The 23,114-nt window shown below is 29.8% G+C and overlaps 1 protein-coding gene across 4 annotated transcripts in view; it reads left to right on the top strand.

Moving 5' to 3' along the window:
- Window positions 1-17,343, top strand: part of LOC100206197 (short transient receptor potential channel 5) — a 57,061-nt gene extending 39,718 nt beyond the window's left edge. For 2 of the 4 annotated variants that reach the window (XM_065818419.1, XM_065818421.1), the window contains exons 8-11: window positions 1,811-2,006; window positions 16,237-16,410; window positions 16,492-16,533; window positions 16,812-17,343. In XM_065818419.1, coding sequence (XP_065674491.1) covers window positions 1,811-2,006; window positions 16,237-16,410; window positions 16,492-16,533; window positions 16,812-16,955 — 556 coding nt within the window. In that variant the 3' untranslated portion in view covers window positions 16,956-17,343. The remainder of the gene's footprint in view (window positions 1-1,810; window positions 2,007-16,236; window positions 16,411-16,491; window positions 16,534-16,811) is intronic. The other 2 variants (XM_065818418.1, XM_065818417.1) reach the window with 1 other exon arrangement.
- The last annotated feature ends 5,771 nt before the right edge of the window (window positions 17,344-23,114 follow it).

Here is a 23,114-nt window from a genome sequence, read left to right as displayed (position 1 = left end):
TTTTACTAATACTTTACTAATTATAATTATACAAAATATAAAAAAATAAAATAAAAAATAAAATATAAGAAAATACAAGATGGCCCATAAGTCACTTTACATTTTAAAAATTTAATATCCTTTTTCTACTAATATATTTCTATTTCTTTTTTCAGAATTAAAAAATATAATATTTGGAGATTTTTGGTATGGATAAGTTTACAACAGAACAACGAGTGAAGATAATTGAATTTTACTTTGAAAATAGATGGTCAATTGTTGCAACCCAAAGATCGTATATGCGCCATTTCAATGTTCAACATCCCCCTAGTAGGCCTGCAATATTGAACATAGTGATGCGTTTTCAAGAGCATGGCTCTGTAAGTGATAGGTCTAGAAGTAGACGAGGTCGTTCAGTACGTACACGTAAAAATACTGAAGCTGGAAGCTGTAGCATTGAAGAGAACCCAACCACATCCACTCGAAGGCGTTCTCAAGAACTTGGCATCTCACAGAGTTCTCTGCAGCGCATTCAAAGAGACTTGCAAATGTACCCTTTCAAGGTTTAATTAGTGTAATCTTTACAACCACCAAACTTTCAAAAACGACTAAACGACTATGCCGTCAGGTTTTAGAGAACTGCAAGAAATAACAATAAGTTTATGCACAAGTTGATCATGGGAAATAAAGCTCATTTCCATTTGAATGGACATGTGAATAAGCAGGGTACCAGATTCTGGGGCACAGAAAATCCATGCCAATTTCATGCGAGTCCATTGCTCCCAGTTAAAGTCACAGCATGGTGTGGAGTAACATCAGATAGGGCTATTGGGTCCTTTTTCTTTGAAGATGGAAATAAAAATACTGTGACTGTAACTGCTGAGAGATATCGAGACATGCTAGCAAATTTTGTTCAACCTCAGTTAGCAAACATGGCAGGGTATTGGTGGCAACAAGATGGAGCAACTGCACATACCACTAGAGTCACAATGCAGTTGTTAACTGCAATGTTTCAGGATCGGATAATCTCTCGTAATTTCGATTTTGAACGGCTACGCGTTCTCCTAATTTGACAGCACCAGACCTTTGGCTTTGGGGATATCTTTTAAAGACAAAGTGTATGCAAATAAGTCCCGAACTATTCAAGAACTTAAGGCAAACATACGACATGAAATTCTTTCCCTACAATCTCAGATGTTAAGAAGTGTCACATTCTCGGCTTCACAAAGTTTTTTTTTTTTTTTTAGGCGCCCCAAGAAGACCTTAGGGTCTTGTCACAGAGCTCCGCGGAAGTGCATTTAACCAGGAAGTTCACGCCTCCTTCCTTACCGTGACGCGAAATTTGTCCAAAGCTCGTTTCGAACCTGGATCTCCTGCTTATAAAGCAAGCGTTCTAACCAATGCGCCACGGCCGCAATAAATTTATAAAAAACTTCACTTTGTGTTGCCGAGAATGGAGGCTATTTAAGAGATATTATCTTTCGTAACTAAGTCAGAATTAACTTACAGACTCTAAACTTTGTAATAAAAAAAGAAATTTCTAAAATGTAAAGTGACTCATGGGCCACCTTGTAACACTTTTTACTAATATTTTTTTGTATTGTATATATTACGTCATCCAAATTTAAAAAAATATATACAAATGTATTAAATACGCAGGTATTGAAAAAAAAAAAAGAATAACAAAACTGTTAAAAATAAATGTAAAGGTGTTGAAAATAATACTTTATATACTTTAAACATTTTTATGAATAAGAAAATATTTTTGTTTATAAAAATTGTCCATGAAACTAAAAATGTTTTATTTTTACCGTAATATTTCATTTTTTAGTTTAGCTGCTGCGATGGTTACTTTAGCTTGGGCAAGTATCAATTTAGTTGGTTTAGACTCCTTAAGAGGTTTTGATGACGGAACAATGATTCTTTTATCAAGCTATCTTTTGTTTACATTTTATCATTGTGTTTCAATGATTGTGCTGCTTAACATGTTGATTGCAATGATGAGCAAATCATATCAACAAATCGAGGTATTCTATTTAAGTTGTTTTTGACACATAATCATTTTCTTTTTTTTTCTCTTTGTTGTTTATTACAATTTATAATTTTCTTCGAAAAAGATTAAATAATCTTCTCACCAAAAACCCTTAAAAAAAAGCTCGCTATAAAAAGGCGTTTACAAGACTTTTTAAATAAGTTACATAATTAAAAAATAGTTAAAAAAAAAAAAAATGGCTAAAAACAAACAAAGAAAAGCACAGCAAAATTGAACACAACTTTTTCAAAAATTGGATTGATAGCTAGCTGGTTGACAAATAAATTTTCCTTTTTACAATATAGATCTACAGGCGCGGATTCAGCTTTTTTTGATGTTTAAGATGTTTAAGCTAACTTCCTAACATAGAACAAACTCTAAAAATTTATATGTTTATATTTTTGTCAAATAGGAATGATTTGCAAAAAATTGCGATGATTGGAGTCTGGGAACGAAAAAGTCCTAAAATTTTGGCCACATCTGGCCCAAACAAGAGAGCAACAAGTTCATAAAATATTTTTTGTACCATTCTTAAATAAATTTATATTCATCGATAAATTTTAAATTTCATACAATAATCTCTTAGCGTTCAAAAATTACGACCTTATAAAATTTGTAACCCCCTCAAATTGAGGGGGGTTCAAACTTTGTGTAGCCATAATTATAGAACAATAAGAGATTATTGTATGAAATTTAGAATATATTCATGAATATAAATTTATTTAAGAATAGTTCAAAAAATATTTTTCGAACTTGTTGCTCTCTTGTTTGGGGCAGTAGTGGCCAAAATTTTAGGGCTTTTTTTCCCCAGACTCCAATCATTGCAATTTTTTGTAATGCATCCTTATTTGATAAACATATAAATTTTTGATAAACATATAAATTTGTGGAGTTTGTTCCATTTTAGGAAGTTAGCTATCTCAAACATCAAAAAAAGCTGGATCCGCGCCTGATCTAATGCAGAAATTAAAGAGATAAGTTATTCGTTTATTTAGACTTTTATTTAGAAACAAATAACATTAGAAATATTAGTTATTAATATCTTAATAACTATATATCTTATATAAATCCTATATATATCCTATATATCCTTTATATCCTATATATCCTATATATAGCCTATATGTAGCCTATATACAGTTGCGAAAAATAAAATAGCACCACAAAGTGTATTTTCCTTTTTTTAAAATTTTTTTATAGCTTTGCTGTTTAAAATATTAGCTAACATGTTTATTTTCTAAAACAAATCATTTTGGGAAAAAAACTGCTTGGTGTTGCTCGGTTTTAATCAAAAACTTCTGACCGAAAAATAAAATTGCACCACACTCTTTTGTTGTAAAATACTCTGGTAACGGTAAAAATAATTGTGAAGATAGCAAGCGTTGGGTTTTTTTTTTGCTGTTTTATTCGTTTTATGTTAGTGCGTATTAGTAGGAGATATTTAAATATAAAAATGGGACGCGGAAAGCATTGTAGTGTAGAAAAACGAGAACTGCTCTGAAAGTTGATATCAGCAGGGAAATCTTATAGAGAAGTTGGTCGTTTAGTTGAGTGTTCCAATAAAATGATAAGAAATGTCATAAAATTTCAAGAAAAGCCTGAAACACGTGGTCAAAAACGTTCTATTTCAATATTGCTAGCCAATCGCTTAGTCCGACCGGGTAAAAAGGAACCTTTTAAAACAGCTACCGAGCTGAAAAAGGACTTGAACATCGATGCAACAGTACAAACAGTTCGGAGTTGTCTGCGAGTTAATGGATTAAAAGCTTGTAGCCCCCGAAAAGTTCCACTTCTAAGTGCCAGACATGTTGTAAAACGTATTGCGTTTGCTAAAAAACACTCAAATTGGCCACTCGAAAAATGGAGGAATGTTTTATGAACAGACGAAAGTAATATTGTGCTTTATGGTGGAAAAGGCTCTCGGGCGTATGTCGGAAGACCGTGTCGAATGCAGAATACAATCCAAAATATACCATCAAAACTATTAAACATGGAGGTTTTAGTATAATGATACGGAGTAGGGCCCATTCATCACATTACTACTATTATGGACCAACACGTTTATGTTGATATATTGGATAAAGTGATGTTGCCGTATGCAGACTATGAAATGCCGTTGTCCTGGGTGTCCCAACAGGACAATAACCCAAAGCACACTAGCAAGAAGGCGAAGAATTGATTTGAGGAGCGCAAAGTGAATGTTATGGAGTGGCCAGCACAGTCGCCAGATCTTAACCCAATCGAGAATTTGTGGGGTGACGTAAAGGAGGTGGTTGCTGCTGCCAAACCCATCACGAAGGAGTCACTTTGGAAAGTAGTTAAGGAGACATGGAGCAAAATTCCGTTAAAGCGATGTCAGGACTTGGTTAACTCGATGCCAAGACGTTGTGCAGCCGTCATTGCCAATAAAGGTCACGCTACAAAATACTAATATGTTAAGAAATAACTAATATTTATTGTAAAATGTTTAAAACAGTTGATCTCATAATATTTCCTTATTTTAAAGTACACATTAAAGCTGTGGTGCTATTATTTTTTTCGCGTTTTATTTGATTTTTTTTGAATTTTTGTTTAATAAATGAATAATATATATTAAAACTTGTATATTTTGTTTTTTATAAAAATTATAAGCCATTTTACATTTAAATATGTATTTAAAAGATTTTCAAACTATCAAAAATAGTTAAAAATTCTAATTTCAACCAGTTTTTGGCGGTGGTGCTATTTTATTTTTCGCAGCTGTATATCCTATATAATATACTAATAATTTTGATTAAAACTTTTATTTCCGCTAAAGTTATAGGACAAGCAGCATGTAAATTTTAATTTTTTTTCTAACGTTTCTTTTAAAAATAAATTTTTATCTTATTTCACACAATGTTTTCTTATCTAGCAATTAGTGCTTCAACTGCGGGAGGCTGAATAAGAACGAATTTCATTAGTGCGAACTGGCATAAGTGCGAAGCAGTTACAAAAACAGGCACAAGTGCGAACTGGCATAAGTACGAATTAGCATAAGTGCGTTTAATAAATTTGCAGACATTGGTATAAGTGCAAAGTGGCGTAACTGCAAAGCAGTTACAAAAACTAGCACAATAGCAAACTGACATTAGTGCAAATTGGCATAAGTGCGCCAAAAGAATTTGCAAACATTGGCATAATTGCGGACTGTCATAAGTGCAAAGCAGTTACAAAAACTGGCATAAGTGCGAACTGGCGTAAGTGCAATTTGGCATAAATGCGCCGATTAAATTGCAAACGTTAAGATAAATGAAAATTGGCATTTTGTACTTATGCTAATTTTCACTAATGCCAATATTAACAAATTATTTTGGCGCACTTATGCCAGTTTGCATCTATACCAATTCGCACTTATGCCAGTTTTTTACAACTGCTTCGCGCTTATGCTAGTTTGCACTTATGAAATTCGCGCTTATTCAGTCGTTCCCTCCAACTGGATTAAAGTGTGCTTTTTTAGAACGCTTATTGAACGATATAATATTTCTACTCAAATTTTTGATGTAATTTCATCAATAAATACTAAGAGAGTTCGTAACCAGAGGCGGGATTAAGGAGGGGAGGGGCGACATTGGGTAGCAACCCTCCTTACTATTTTATGTATTTTTTTAAGGCGAGTAAGAATGTATATCATTAATCTTTAATTTTTTTTTTTTTCATGGTTATTTTTTATTTATAGTTTTTTTTTTTTTTCGTCAATATAAAATTTTTTACAAAATTGTTAGCGTAAAAAATTGACTGGAGCAAGCAGAAGGTCTGATCATCTTGCCTCGCCTAATGGTCTGATCATCTTGCCTCGCTTAATGTCAATTATATTTTACAACCAATATCAATAAAATATAAGATAAACACGAATTATAAGATATTTTAATGTAAACTTATTGCTATGTAAATTTATACAAGCCGTATGTTAATAAGAAGATATATATGTAGCAGGGCGAGAAGAAGACTAATATTTCGTATCGCCAAGCACCTTGATAAGCTCCGTAAATATAAAGTTTAATTTAAAAATAAGCACTTCCGTTAACAATATAAAATAAACAAGCGTAAAATTGGTAAAGTAATAAATAAAACATTTTTATTAAAAAATAACAAGAAGCGCTATTTACTTAAATATATTCTTCTAAAAGCACGGAAAAACTTAATTTTTATTTATTGAAAAATCATTTATTCAAAAATATTATTATTTTTTTTTAATATCAAACTTCAGATCACAAAACCAAAGTCTGAGATCAAAAAATAAAAAGAATAACAACACATATTAAATAACAAAAACATAAATAAATTTCAAAAGTTACCAAGTGCATTTAACTTAAGCGTTTCTAAAATTATTATACTATTCATTTAATTGATAGATCAATCATAAGGATATTTTGCAATTTTAGAAATAGTTTTGTGGTAGATCGTTTTAACTCTCTAAGTTTAGCCTTAAACTCATTTAACATGCTAGAGTTTTAAGTTCAGTTGTGAGTATTTTATTCCATGTTTTTGGTCCTCTAATTGAAATTGAAAGCTCAGTTGCCGCAAAATAACTTTTGGGTTGTATATAGGTGTTACTTGAATATCTAGTTAAGTATTTATTCTGATTAGTTTTGAGTAAGAGATAAAAAACTTTTGGAATAATACTTTTATTGATTTTAAACATAAAAATTAGAAGATGATAAACATTTATTTGGTAGATCTTTAGTATATTTAACTTAGTAAATAAAGGTTGGCAGGGTGTATAGCGACTTTTATTGGATATAATTCTGATTGCATGTTTTTGCATATTAAAGAGTTTTTTTGATTTATTTTTATTGGTACTACACCATGCAATATTAGCGTAATTAAAATAGGAATGAATAAAAGAAAAAAGTAAGAGTTTAAACAACTTGAATTTAAAAAAGGTTTTGCCCTATATAGTAGGCCAATGCTCCTTGATATTTTACCTTCGACATATTTTATATGATCTCTCCATGTTACATTTTTGTCAAGGAGTATTCCTAGAAATTTTAATGATATTCTCTTTTTATATCGCAATTGTTAATATAAAGATTTGGAAGTATTAATGGAATTTTGTCTCATGATAGCGATGGAAAAAAGTATATTTTGTTTTAGTTAAATTTAGAGATAATTTGTTTACTATAAACCATTCAGCAAGGTATAGTAGTTCTGTGTTTACAGTTTTAAACAACATTTTTTTATCATTGTGAGCATAAAATAGATTAGTATCATCTGCAAATAAGATTGTGTCTAATATATTACAAGATTTGCTTAGATCATTGATATATACTAGAAATAAGAGCGATCCTAATATAGAATAAATCTTGTGGTACTCCACAAAATATATTCATGTTGTTAGTTTTTCCGTAATTATGAGAAATATATTGCTGTCTATTTGACATGTAGCTTTTAAACCATTTAAGGTTCGAGTATTTAATACCGTAGTTTTTTAATTTGGGTTATAAAATATAATGATTAACAGTGTCAAAAGCCTTGCTGAGATCAATAAAAACGCCTAAAGTTTATTTACTTATTTTCATCAAAAGATTTAAGAATATCATGAACAAGATGAACAATTGCCTGATCAGTAGAGTGACCTTTTTTGAATACAAATTGTTTATTGTAAAGAATGTTATTAATATCTAAGAAATAGCACAGTCTTTTATTCATAATATGTTCTAATATTTTTGAGAAGCATGGTTGTATTGAAATAGGTCTATAATTTGCGATGCAAGTTGCATCTCCAGATTTTAGAACTGGTATTACCCTTGCAACTTTTAGTTTATCAGGAAAGATTCCTTGTTCTATAGAAAGACTGAAAATGTGCAAAAGCGGAGTTTTTAAATAAAATATAGATTTTATTATTATATTGCTACTTACACCATCAACTCCATTACCTTTATTTGATTTTAATAAATTTACAGCATCAAGTAGTTCTTTTTCAGATAACTTATTATTTTCCATAAGATTATTATTAGAGATTAAGTATGATTCAAAGCAAGTTTTACTACTTTTTATTTTTGAGGCCAAATTTGGGCCCGTATTGACAAACGCATGATTGAACGAATTATTGATTAAAGAATCATTAGTAATTTCACGATTATTTATAATGAGTTTTTTGGGAAATCCATTAGTGCTTATGCTTTTTTTACCAATCACCTCTTTCATTATCCGCCACATTTTTTACATCATTTTTGCAGTTAATTAATTCATTAGTATAATACTGCCTTTTTGAATGCTTTATAACTGTTTCGAAGAGCCGTTGTTATATTTTGTTTCGTTTTCACAAGTTCTTTTTTTTAATAAACTCTTTGTATAAGCGTTGTTTATTTTTTTTTGATGACTTTATTATTCCCGTTGTTTTCCAAGAATTTTGCTAGTTTTTGATTTTGATAAACTTACTAATAATTGGGAATTCGTCATTATATGTTATGCATATAGGCTTATGCATAAGTTATGCAGCATAATTTATTTTTTTAAACCACGTTTTTACAATAAACCATGTTTTATTGTAAAAACGTGGGTTTTTGCAAAAAGTTTTTAAACCATAATGCATTGTAACTTAATGTGTTCTAAAGTGGATGGTCGTAGAGTTTGCACTGTAGTTTATTATTTTGTATCAGCTTATTTTTTATTAATCATATACAGTAAATTCCCGTTAACTCAAACCTCCAAGGGACCAAGAAAAACGGTACGACTAAACGAATATTCGACTTAAGCGAAGTAAACTTATTCTTATTTACTTCCAAGGGACAATAGAAAATAGTTTGAGATAACAAAAGTTTGAGTTAACGGGTTGTTCGACTTACCGGGAATCAACTGTATTTTTATTTTTTAATTCTAAATTTAATTTTTTAAATTTTAAGTGTTTTTTTAAAATTTTATGTGTTTTATGTCAAGTGCTATTTTAAAGTTTTACACAATTAACAAATGAGCATTACCAATGGAGTAAAAAAGCAATATTTCTACATATTTTAACAAGAAACATATATTATCAAAACAGGTTAATAAAACAGAAAACGTAATCATTTTGATACCGTGCACTTCTCAATTATCTGAAAATGAATAATACACTGCTTGCAGTATAGAAAAAGATATTTTAAAACCTTTAACTTTTATTGAGGATATTGTATATTATTTAAACTCAAAGTCTTTAAATCAGAATACAAGATATGGATTTTGCCTTGATCTGATTTTATTTATCCTTTTTCAGCACATATTAAAAAAGGCAAAGAAGTAAAACGCTATTTAAATCAAACTCACTTCACGAAATTTCCTGTTTCTATTATAAAGATGGTTTTGGGTAAAACAATTTTATTGATAAAAAATAAAAATTAATAAACAGGCTGTCTTAATAAGCTTGGTGTGGGCAGGTAAGTTTTCCCGAAACTAGTTAACGTGTACAAGCATGCGAGAGAATGCGTAAAATTATCTAAAGGATCGTCCAAAAATTAATTCAAGCAGCTTTGATCATTTTTGACCCCCGTCGTAACGCTTTCGTGAAAAGTTCCGTACAAGTCTTTACAAAGCCACTAACCCTTCTCCCTCCATCCTCCAAGATTGTGGCGTAATTTAAAGACGACCCTTTATTTGAATTAAAATGTAAAATACGGCTATATAAGTTTTTGCATTTTAATTAGCCCCCTCCTTGGTGAGTGATAAAATTTTATGCTTACTTGTTCTTAATTGTTTTATAATTGTTATCATTTTTCAATTTTCGTGTTTCTAATAAAGATAAATGGCATGTCATTTGGCGTTCGATTTTTTTTTTTTTTTTTTGATTAGGTTGAAAAAAAACACATTTTGTGTTAAAAATATTAAAAACAGCTTTTTTTTTAAACCCATCAGAAATATTTGCTAAATCATTATACATTATACAGTAATGTAATATTATTGTAAGAGGCCTTTGTATTATCTATAAACATAATTGTTATCATGTTTAAACCTTTACGGAGACTGTTGATGTAAATAGCAAAGAACAAAAGACCTAGTATTAACCTGTGCAGAACTCCGAAAGGAAATTTTTTACACAACTGATTATGCTACGTCAACTTTACATAATGCTTTGATTATTTCAATAGTTTTTAGACCAATTTAAAACACTGCCACCTTTTTGGTCTAATGTATAAAAAGCTTTACGTTAGTCGTTATAAAAATTCAAAATTTATTTTGTATAACAAAAAATCTTAATTTGATAAATATGCGTACAAAAGATCAATGTGCCCCATGGGATATTATGATCTCCGACATGGGGCGCTTTGATCTTATATGAGTAACATTTTTTACATGTTTAATACTGCTATACCTAAGTACTACAAATGTTTTAGTTGAAGAGTATTAGTGTATATTATATAACACATATAAAAAAAATAAAACTACAAAAAAAACATAAATATATATATATATATTTTTAATTAATATTATAAATTTGTCTTGATAAATAATAAAATAAATACAACTCCCGTATTTGTAAGATATACACATGGCGGGGGCAAGAAGAAGACAAAATAGTCTTATCGCCAACCCACCAACAATCCGTAAATAATATAGCCATCAAATCTTACCATTAAAAATGTTGTCAAATTAAAAAAAAAAAAATTTTTTTTTAAATAAAGGTAATAAATTCTAAAATTTATTTTCAATAATAAATGAACACAAAGCAAAATAAAAAACAAACAAATGAAAAAAATACTCAAAACTATATATAACAGTCTTTAATTATTGCGATAAAGAATTCCGAATTAGGAAATATAATGAAAAGAATTTACAATTTTAAGAAAAAATTTTTAGTTTATTTAATAAGAAAATAAAAAATAAGAAGACTTTAAAGAACCAAACTTTTTAAACCTTTGCAAATAAAATGAAAATATACTATACAATATTTTAAAGACCGTCAATTAAATGTAGCTCTAGAAGATATCCTCCATGTTATGATTAATTAAAATTATTTCTTTTATTCTTGATTTAAAAATAATTATGTTCGCAGGCGTTTTGATGTCATTTCTAATTACTATACTCCATAGTTATTGTTTGCATGTCTAGTAAGACATTTGTGCTGTATTTTTTTAAATTGCGTTTTAAAAATATTCGGCATCGTATCGTTATTGACTTTATACATAAAAATTAAATGACGATATATACTTATTTGGCAAATATTTAAAATTTTTAGATTAATAAATAGTGGTTGTGAATGAGAAAGACGGTCTGCGTTGGATATTATTCTTATGGCAAGTTTTTGTTTGTTGAATAGTTTGTTTAGATTTTTTTTTTTGGTGCTGCACCAAACAATGTTAGCATAATTGAGATAACAATGGATAAAAGAGAAGTAGATTTATTTTAACCAAATTTGATTTAGATAAGGTTTTACCTTATAATGTTAGCCAATATTTTTAGAAATTTTATTTTCGATTAATTTTAAGTGGTTTATCCATGTGATATTTTCGTCAAGAAGAACACCTAAAGACTTCATTGAGTGTTCTCTTTTTATAAATTGATTCTCGATGTTAATATTTGGGAGCTTTAGAGGAATTTCGTCTCTTTGATAAAAGCGATGAAAAAAAAATTTCTTAGTTTTGGTTAAGTTTAATGACAATTTATTTTTATTAAACCATTCAGTTACTTTTAACAGTTCTTCGTTGACTGTTTTAAATAGAGTTTTTATGTTACTATGGGAATAAAATAAATTGGTATCGTCAGCAAACAAAAGCGGTCCTAAAATGGATCCTTGAGGAACTCCACAAGTGATTGTCCTATTGTCAGTTTTACCACCATCATAAGAATCATACTGCTTTCTATTAGACAAGTAGCTTTTAAACCAAACTATATTTGCATTCTTAACTCCGTAATTTACTAGTTTTTTTACTAAGATATGGTGGTCAATTGTGTCGAAGGCTTTGCTAAGGTCTATAAAAATACCTAATATATACTCTTTTTTATCAAAGGCTCAAAAAATATCATGAACAAGTTTAAGAATAGCATGATCAGTTGAATGACCTTTTTTGAACCCAAATTATTTGTTGTATAAAATATTATTTGATTGTAGAAAAGAAAATAGTCTATTATACATTATTCGTTGCAGTATTTTAGAGAAGCAAAGAAGAATGGAGATAGGTCTATAATTAGAGACATTAGAAAAAGCACCCGATTTAAAACTTTCTGGAAATATTCCTTGTTTTAAAGAAAGATTAAAAATATGAAACAATGGTGATATTAAATAATGCATAGATTTTATTACAAAATTACTGCTTATTTCATCAACTCCTAATTCTTTGTTTAGATTTTAATGTTTGAAGGGCAATTAATAATAAATAAAGTGTATCGTTGGTCATTATTGTATTGTTAGCAGTTGAATATGACTCTACGCTAAATTGACCAGGTTTTAGTTTAAGGCCTATACTAACAAAAACTTGATTAAATGTTTTTGAAATTTTTGATTCATTAAGTATATCAACGCCATTAAAGTTATTTGTTTTTGGAAGACCAGTAGTTGATAACTTTTTTTTACCAGTTAATTCTTTAATGACATTCCAGGTTTTCTGAGTGTCGCCTTTGAATTTTAGTAATTGATTTGAATAATATATTTTTTTTGAACGATTTATAACTAGCTCAAAAATATCTTTATATTTTTTATAATTGGATTCATTATCAAATGTTCTTTTTTTAAGAAATTTTTTGTACAAACATTGTTTCTTTTTTATTGATTTTAATATTCCGGTAGTTATCCATGGGTTCAAATACATTTTAGATTTAATAATTTTTGTTATCTCTAGAAATGCATAATTGTAATGTTTTTAAAATATTTGAAGAAAATTATCATAGGCTTTGTTAGTGCTTTTTATTTGTAATATATTTTCCCAGTTTTCAGAAGATAAAGATTGATTACAAAGTTCAATAGAAACGTCATTAATGATTCGCTTAGTTATTTTCATTTTTTGGGAGTTAAGATTACATTTTTGAGTTGCAGTAAAAATTGGAAAATGATCCGATATATCGGATATAAATATTCCAGTTTTAACTTTTGTGTCCGTAAATTTGTTTGTTATAATTTAATTAATTTTGGTTATTCTAGTTGGTTTAAATATGGTTGGAATAAATCCATTTAAAAATACTAAATTAAAAAAATTTCTGAAGTTTTTATTTGAGTCAGAAATTTTCTTAATTTATCGGTTTGTATAAAACATGTTATCGGTCTGTATAAAACATGCACAATTACGTTTTAGGTGGTTTTACTAAATATTTCAATTGTCAATGATTCGCAATCATTACTTGATGTACGGTAATCACTTCGCAGTTTATAAATTAATGAGTTGTGGATAAAGATGATTACTCCTCCACATGATTTTTCACAATTTCTAAGTTGATGAACTACTTTATAATTTTTTAACTGAAAATTTTAATTGTTTTCAATTTCGATATTGTGACACCATGTTTCTGTGAGGCAAATAACATTAAACTCTGTTTTACTTCTGAGTAAAAAAAGTTTAATTTTCTTAAAATGTTTTTGAATGCTTCTAATATTTAATATTTTGAATGCTCCTAATATTTATCATTACAACCTAATTACACTCACAAGTGTATAAAGCTTTCATTAGAATAAATTTTCATTTGTAGAATGACCACAATTGTATGTATAAAAATAAGCCCGTTATATACTAATAACATATATACGTGTAATGTTTTACGAAACTTGAAGCTTATAAAGTATATAAGAATACAGTATTTAAGTTTAAAAGAATATATATCATATAGAATCATACAAGACTTTTATTAAGACATAAGTTTACAAGATTATCTTTTTAAATTATCATCATTTGTCAAAGTCAAGTCGTGAAGCTTCTTTTACTTTACATTGTTTTTTATTCCTAAGCGAGAAGTTTTTCACTTCTCCCCTTTTTTTAACTTTTTTGATGAGTTTCTTTTGTTGGTTAGTTTGGTTTAGGGTTTTCTTTCCTTCTGACAAACGAATTTCATTTCTGATTGGAGTATCAGTAAAGATCCTTGTTTTTAGTTGCCTAATTTTAACACTTCTTTTTCTAGCAGATGCTTTCGGGTAAAGTTTCAAAACTTTAGGTGAGAGTAATGAAGCAATGCTTAGTGACACTTTGTTCAAAAAACATGTTTCATGATGTACCACAGATGTTTCAGGCTCCATGCCATCAACATGTGCTACAGTAATTTCAGGTTCCACAAGAATCGTGTTTACTGCATTTGGAGCTGCACGATCTGTAACTGATGATGGTAAATATTCATCATCTTCAAAAATTTCTGGATTAAATGGTTCAATGTCAGCTACTTGAAATCATCTCTGTAATTTAGATGATGAGAAAGCTTTTGTATATGGTTTGCGAGCTATTGAAACAATATTGTAAAAGGTCATAGGTCATGGATTTATGACCATCCAATTGTCACATGCAGCATTGTAGAACCTTTTCAAGGGTCCAAAAACCGTTCAATCTAATGATTGCAATTTATGGCTGCAATGGGGAGGAAAACTTAGCATTGTAATTCCATGTTGAATTGCAAGATCCAAAGCTCTAACAGAAATATAGCTTTTATGGTTGCCAAGAAGTAACAAAACTGGAGATTTATGAAGACAGCTTAAATTCCTCACAAAATGTTTTAGCTATTCTATAAAAATGAACTCATCCAACCAGAAAGATTTGCAAATCCCATGCATCCGGGAGGACCTTCCTTTATCATGTAATAGAGAAGCCTATTACATTTAAGCACAACATACAGTTACTAATGTTTCTCGTTCTGCAGATGCAATTCTTCCTACTTGTTTACTTCCTTTACTTACAAACACATTTACTGGCTTTTGTACCATTGTTAAACCAGTTACATCAACATTATATATGCAATAAGGATCAAATTTATATCAATTTCTTACTGTTTTTAGATTTTGAAAAATTTTTCCTACAGTTTGTCGATTAATAACAGTTGATCGAGCAAAGCTAGTTGCTTCAGGTGTTCGTTAAGACAGCTCTGGTTGTCTTTTCATAAAACCTTGCAACCAATTAATCCCAAGCAAGTAGTAAATAAATTGACAAAATATTTTCATTTTATGCAGTAAAAACTTGTTTATTGTTGTAATTAAGCTTAATAGATTCATTTGAATTGAGCTTCTTTTTATGATTATATCTTTTTAAAGTCATTCAATTTATACTAAACTTGCGACTTCACTGGTCTACCACATTCACTGGTCTACAACATTCTCTGGTCTGCCCTCTAAAACCTCATTAACAGCTGCTTTCATTGCATCACATGGTATAGCAACTCTATCTGTTTTTTTTTTTCTATACCTAATCATTTGAAGATCTGAAAATTTTATTTTACATAATAGTATTATGTAAACTAATTGTAAAACTTATGTAAAACTAAAAACTAATATCATTAATATTAGTTTTTAACGCTATTGCATTTTAAAAATGAAAGGTTAAAATTTATATAAAAATTTTTATTCGTCATAAGCACATATCATTTGTTTAAATGTATAAAATTTAAACAAAAAATATAAGTATTATAATATAAGTTATATGGGGCACTTTGATGCTCCGATCAATGAGCCTCGCATAGTAAACGATCAATGTGTCCAATAGGTACAGTTGATATATAGATACCAATAACTTCTGCAAATACTTTAACCAACTCAAAAAAACAAGTTTATTATACACCTAACACATATGAGGTTTTAATAAAAGTTATAGGGAAATCTAAATAAATTGTACTGAAATTTTTAGGGCTTGTTGATTTGGCGTATTAAATTGTTATTTAAACAAAAAATAATCAGACAATTTATATACTACGTAGAGGTAAGAGGTAAGATAGACTTTATATACTACTTGGTAGAGGTAGAGCTTTAGTTTGATACCAAATACTTTAAGTATTTGGTATCAAACTAAAGCTCTAAAATTATTTAAATAACATTTAGTTAATCATTCGTAGAAATCCCCCGGTTACAAATTTCATACAAAGCCTCTAGTTACTAATTTCATAGAAATCCTCGGTATATAATATCTTAGAAATCCTACGGTTAGTAATTTACCTTTAAAGTATATGAGTTCATACAAAACTTGCTACAAAAAAAAGTTTTATTTATAAAGAAAATTGAATAGTTTAATGTGCAACACTATTTATATTTTTTTAAAGCTAACTCTCATTCGAATCTAAAGTCGGTTCTTTGTACCATTCACTAATTTTAATTTAGGTGTTTTTAATTTTTACAGGACAATATTGAAGTTGAGCATAAGTTTGCAAGAACCAACTTATGGTTAGAATATATTGGTAAAAACAATAGTCTTCCAGCTCCATTTAACTTAATACCGACCATTGCAGCCATCAAAACAGTTACATGCTGGATCCAGCTTATGATACTTGAAGTAAAAAGAAATAAGGGATTGGTAAATAATTATTCTTTAATTTATTAATACAATTAAAAAGAAATATTTAGTAATAAGTATTCCTCTCTTTCTTACAATTAGCAAAGGACAAAACAAGACAAGACTTTAATGAAAGAATTTAATGTAAGTTCAAAATAATTTTTTAAAGTTGTGAACAAAATTATATTTAATGATATCTGTACTAAGTTATATTTAAAAGCATTTAGAATTAAAGTTAAAAACATTGTTTAGATTTAGATCTGAGTTGTTTAACCATAATTTGCTATTTAATATCAATGGCTTTGTATGATTTGTTTTATGCGATTTGTGTGATTTGTTTTACATGATTTAATAAAATAGCTTGTAATTCTTTTACTTTATTAAAAAAAAAAAAATGTTATTTTTAACACTTCTTTCTTTAGGAACTGTGCAAAAACTTATTAGCAAGGTATTTGAGAAAAAAAAATCTGCTCGAACAACCTGATGTTGTTGATGTTGAAAAAGAAAAGGATTTTTTACTATATGTTTTAAATAAAATAGAACTTTGGTCAAAATTAGAAATATAGTTTACATATGATTTTTTTGCTGTAAAAACGAAGATACCAAGGGCGGCTCATATACCTGGAACGGCTCAAGGAGTTATAAACTAGAATAAAAGAGGGAATATAAAATTTCTTTTTTAAAAAAAATTGACAGCAAAGAGATTTAAAATTAAATTACTTGTCATTTTAAAATTTTATTATTCATAACACAAAGAAAATATTTCAATATGTGCAATAAACATAAAACAGAATGTGAAATCAGTAGGCGCAGGCGGTTCCCTCACTCCTGGAGCTACACCTGGAAATACCAATAAAGTATAAAAACATGTCTTTTATTTGAAATAAAATTTTGGTAATTTTTTATACAGTATATGTATTTTATTAATTATTGTAAAATATTATCATAATTTGATGATTATAAAAATATTATCAAAATTATGCTGGAAATGTAACATTTTTTATCTTTGTAATAAAAAAACATAAAAATAAGTCAGAAATTGTATGTTAACTGCTTTGAGAATCATAATAAAACAATTTTTGCTTTTCTGAACATTTTATTCTCAATAAATACAAGGTTATTTTTTCTTATGTAGGGGAAAGGCGCCTATGATGGCATACTTAACTTTGAAGCTTCATTATTCAGTATCCTGAAGACCAAGAACAAAAGTTTTGATATGCATGCATTCTTTGTTACATGTAGAAAAATAATGACCCTAGGAGTTTTCATCAGTTTTATTTTTTATTAGTTATTTTTATTTTAAAAAAAAAAGCACAAGTATGCCATCATAGGCAACTACTGCTCCTATGATGGCATAGGGGAGGATGGGGCTGGTTAGCATCAAGGGTAACTTGATGATTTCACTTGACCTTAGAGTCTTCCCTCAGAAATGCCAGAAATTACACGTAATCGTCCTTAATAACCCTTTTGTGCAACACAGCTGCAGTGTAGAGTTTTGCGCATGCGCATAAGAGATGTTGCGTTTTATGAGTTTTTTGAACCAAAAATTTTTTACAGAAGTAAAAATTCCTTTTTACTTCACTAACTGCTTTTATGAAAAAAAAAGGTTTTCTCCACTCGTCAATATTGCAACACACCTAACTTATCAGTATGCCATCATAGGAAGAAGTCATCATTTTCATTCAAACAAGCTGTGTCTGCCTTGTTCAAAAGATAAAATTAAAATAAGTATTCCACTAAATGCACAAAACTTGGAAATAAAATGCATGAAAACTTCATTTCTGCACAGTTAATAATAAATTCGCAATCTTAAATATTTAAAGGGATTAAAAATACAACAGCACATCCCAAAATCGAATTTTTGTTGATTATAAGAGCAATATTTGTGCATAAGGGACGTATTTTTACTAAAACTAATTTAAAGTTAATGTAGACACTTTGGTCTAATCACTTTTTCGCAATAACCAATATTTATAAAAGTATGACCGGTATGCCATCATAGGCGCTATGCCATCATAGGCGCCTTTCCCCTAATCAAAAATTTTTTCACAGCACTTTCCACATATTAAATTCAAAAAACAAACAGTGCATTCCTTTAATTTTAATCAGAATTTTATATTCATAAGGATGATTTTCTTTAAAAATTTCAACAGGTTTTCAAGAGGAGCCAATGCTTTCACAAGTTCTTGCTGTTGAAATTAACAAAACAATTCTGTAGGTTTCTCTAATATACTGGTTGGTCTATTGGCCTCTTGTATCTTTCCTGATGTGTCCTGAAGTTGTGATGCAATGCCTCTGTGGCCTGCTCACTGTACTTGTCAAGAAATTTCTTCCTGTCATCAATGAATTTATTGACATGAAAGAAGACGGCGTGGACTTTTGGGGTCACATTTGCCTTTGGCAAATAAAGGAAGGAATTTTTGAACTGTGTGATTTTTTCAGCATGGTTACTCTGCAAATGATTTCCAAAACAAGAGTTCACAACTGCGTCAAACTTTCTGAGTGTATCAATCCATGGAAAAACTTGGAATGCTGAGTCTTCTTCAGCAAGTCTTTAAAGAAAATCAACATGTTTCAAAAGTTTTCGGCACTCATTGCCAGCAAACTGACCTCCATGAAATGGCTGAAGTTTAATGTGAAGTGCTTTTGGCCATTCATCAGCTTTATCCCAAGTTTCTTTCAGTGCTTTAAACAAACGGTTCACCACACTAAGTAAAAGATGAAGTTCCATGGGTGAGATCTTGTCAAGAACAAAAGTAGAGTCATGCACATCTAAGAGTGGATCATGAACAAATTTTTAAAACTGCTTAGCCTTCTTGTGGTCCAGACCTGAATCTTAAAATGAAGCAAAGCACTTTCTTATTGAGCCAAAAGTGCAAAGTTTTTTACATTGTGACAAGTTACGGTGATCCGCATAACACCAAGTACATGGATGAGAGCTGGCATGGGATTGAAGCCCGCAAACAAGGTTTGCTAACTTCATGTCACAGGACAAAGAAAAATCTACTCCACTTGTACAAATTAAAGACAAGATGATTTTGAGGTTATTATAATTCTCCGGAAAATCCTCAGCAACTACAACGAGAAGTCGACGCTTAACTCCACTGTCTTTGGGTGTTTAAAATAACACAGCCTTTTTGCCTGGTGGTAAAATGGATGGAAGTCGTGTTTCTTCTTCTTGAATGCCAAGACTGACTTTAAGAAAACCACTTTCACAATCGATGCCCAACTTCACCAAATAGTCACCTTGAACATGACGTTTCACCAAGAAATCATTCAGTAGCTCAGACAGATTTTTGCAGTGAACCACAAGTTATTTTCTGGACTGCTGCTTGTCATTTGAAATGGATATGTATGTGTGTGAGAAGTAGTCTGCCAATTGCTTTCCAATGTCAAGAAACTTTTCTTTAAATCTTGGCTCGACAACTTTTGTATTTGTGTCTTGGTTTAATGTAGAGGCAAGTTTTTTGATGTTGTTGTTTGACAGCCCAGTGTTGTTTTGTATGCAGACAAGATCTTAAGCTCGTAGAAGTGGCACATCACCAAACAGTGGGATTTGAAGGACCTTTAGGAAAGAAATTTGAAAAACACCAACTTGAGACACTTAACAAGCAGTGGTCTTATTAAAATGCAAAACATTTTATGCAGTACTTTTACTGTTGAAGTATTAAGCAAGATTCCCTTTACCTGAAGTAATTAGCATGGGACGGCCTCCACCACTTTGCGCAATTCTGACAGTTCCATGAGGTGAGGACTGTTTTGCTGAGATAACAGTCGATGCAATCTGTTCACTGGCTTTTGGATCTTTTGAAGCAAGTTCTTTAAGATTTTCTCTGAAGGTGTATTGATTGCACTGATGTGACACTCCGCTTGCAACAAGTGTGAGACAGTCTGAATATCTTCTTTGATTTTGTGAAGCACCTGATAATTCTGATTTGTCCAAAGGGTGCTTTTGAAGTGCTTTCAAATGACCAACTTGACAAATGGAATTACAAGGCTGACCACGTGTGTCTGGTCTAACCAGGACTTCTGTGAAATCATAAAGTTTTGGGAGAGCCACATTTTCACCTTTGCACTTTTTCCCTAAAAGAACCCTGCAGGTATTGCATATTCCACTTGGAACTTGTGAGTCAGAAAAGTCAAGTGTGAATAAAACTGATTTCTTGATTTGTTCAATCAAAAAACTTTTCAATTCTCGAGTACATTTGTTCAAACATAGGAAACAAACTGTTTTTCTATGTCAGATACAGTCATCATGTTTTTTAACAGAATTTGGCATTTTTGCTTTGAAGTTAAAAAAAAGTTGTCATGCAGAATTTAACACTCGGCAAAAACTGTTTTTTCCTGGAATTACAAAAACTTGTTTAGAATTAAATATTACTCACTAGGGCTTTGTAATAATAACAAAATATTTTTAATTCAATTTCTGACTTATTTTTATGATTTTTATTCCAAAGATACATATTGTACCATTTTGCAAACTTTTTAGACAAAGCCGATAACATCATATTGAATTTTTTTTCTCGGACGGTCATAAAAGATTTTAATTTTTAGATTTTTCTTATCAGGAAGATATTTATATTGTTCACACCAAAGGGTTTTTCTGGTGCTTTTCGGAGTAATTATTCTCATATTCGGACAAGTGTGGAACACAACTGCGTCAAGTATGATGTTTTTTCTAATAAACTAAAATACACACTAAAAGAAGAAGATAGCTTAAGCAAGATCATGAACTTCATTAACGAAAGGCAGAAAAAGCTCGTAGAACAACGCACGCCTAAAAATCAGCTAACAATAACAGCTACTACGCATTCTCGTTCGATTTGGAGAAGTTTATGCTGAGGCAGGCGCGAAGGGTGTGTGGGGGGTAACATTTTTTTTGTTAACACTTTATACCCATTTACAGCAGAAATAGTGTAATGACTTTTAAGTGTTAAAAAACACACAAAAAACTAAATTTTTGTTTTAATAATGGCAAATTTAGTTAAAAATGACCTTTTTGTAGAGTTTTATTGAAAAAATAGTCAAAAGTACGCTACTGATTTTTAAATAACTTTTGTAGCAAACGAGTTTGTATAGTCACAAAGAAATCTTTATCTCTCAGGTTACAAAAAGCTTATAGACAAGGTGGTGGTGCACTTAATTATAGAGAACACAAACTTGCAACTTTTTATTAGATATGACAATCTACCATGGCAGCAACGAGGTTTTAGCAATTTAACGAAAAAAACATAGGGGAGACCGGGGCTAGGTGGCCGCAGGGGTAAGTTGATGAACTGCGTTTATCTTTAGAGCCTTTCATCAGAAAGTGACAAAAATTACTCAGAAACTTCCTTATTGACCATTTCATCATTCACTGTAGTATTGTCAGGGTTCGCGCATGCGCATGGGAGATATTGAGATTTATGCGTTTTTCGGACAAAAACGTAACTTTTAGAACATCGCTTCCTTTTTACTTTACAAAGAAAATATTTAGTCGTATGAAAAAAAAATTGTAAAAGTTCCAGTCACAATTGGTTTACTATATCCAGTCAGACTTTTTTTTCAAAGCTGCCGTTTTTCAGGATCTATAGACTGTTTCTTAAAAAAAATATTTATTTTTATAGAATTTTTTTTTTTTTTTGTTTCAATTTTTAAAAATATTGAAAATATTTATTCTTACAAAAAAATTAAAAAAAAATTTTTTTAGTTTTTTTTTCCACAGATAAAAGGTGTGTGTATACTGTTTGGCTTTTATACGGACTAATATTTGGTACCAGCTAAAAGTAATATTAAATTTTGGGATAAAATTGTTGCAAAAATTAATTTTAAAAAAATTTCTATTAATTTTGCACTCAATAGTGCATTAATAATCATTTTTATAGTTTGCGCCAACTTACCCCGTGGTGGGGTAAGTTGGCGCAAATGAATGCAAATTTTATAAGATACCCTAATCCATACTCTTTAAGATTACACTTTAATATTTTTAAAAAAATGTACTTTACAAAAAACTGAGCCAACTAGCTCCGGTCTCCCCTACTATTGAATTGTTGCTACCTTACCTTTAGGCTTACCTCTTTCTTTTAGACGTAGTTGAAAGTTTTTATAATTTTTAATGCTTATACTATCAAAAAAAGGTTTTGAAAATCAAAATTAAACAACGAAATTACTTTTTTCTTTTAAAATAAATGAATCTATAATATGTTTGAAAATGACACGAGTCCCGGAGTTTGTGTCTTTTTTAAGTGAAACGAAACGCTGTATATCAAATCAAATCAGCTGTAGACCAAAAGAATCTAAATAAGAGGTAAATCAGAAGGATCACGACGCAATGGTGAGACAGTAGCTAATGCACGGGAACATATTGAGTCATTTACTATTAAATATGAGCACTACTATTATTAAGATGTATCATCTTGTTATTTAGATAAAAAGCCAATGTGAAAGTTATACACACATTATAAGAACAAAAATATCCTTTTAAAATTAAATTTAAATTAACATATTTCTGGGAAAAATTTTAACTTAACGTTCCGTAGAAAGCAAACTGAAGTCTGTCAAGAAGATTTTAAGATTTAAAAAATTCACTCATCAATAACAATGCAAAATATTTAAGCTAATGTTGAGATTCGCGATGGACAATTTATACAAAAATGGAAATTTTAAAATAAATTTTTCAAAAAATTACAGGTGGGAACTGAGTATAAGCATGATCAAAATGGGTATAAGGTTAATTTTGTGCAAAA

Source organism: Hydra vulgaris, chromosome 14 (genome assembly GCF_038396675.1).
Source record: "Hydra vulgaris chromosome 14, alternate assembly HydraT2T_AEP".
In the NCBI taxonomy this organism is placed as follows: domain Eukaryota; kingdom Metazoa; phylum Cnidaria; class Hydrozoa; order Anthoathecata; family Hydridae; genus Hydra; species Hydra vulgaris.
Note: the sequence above shows the minus strand (reverse complement) of the source record. Positions and strands in the feature narration are given on the sequence as shown.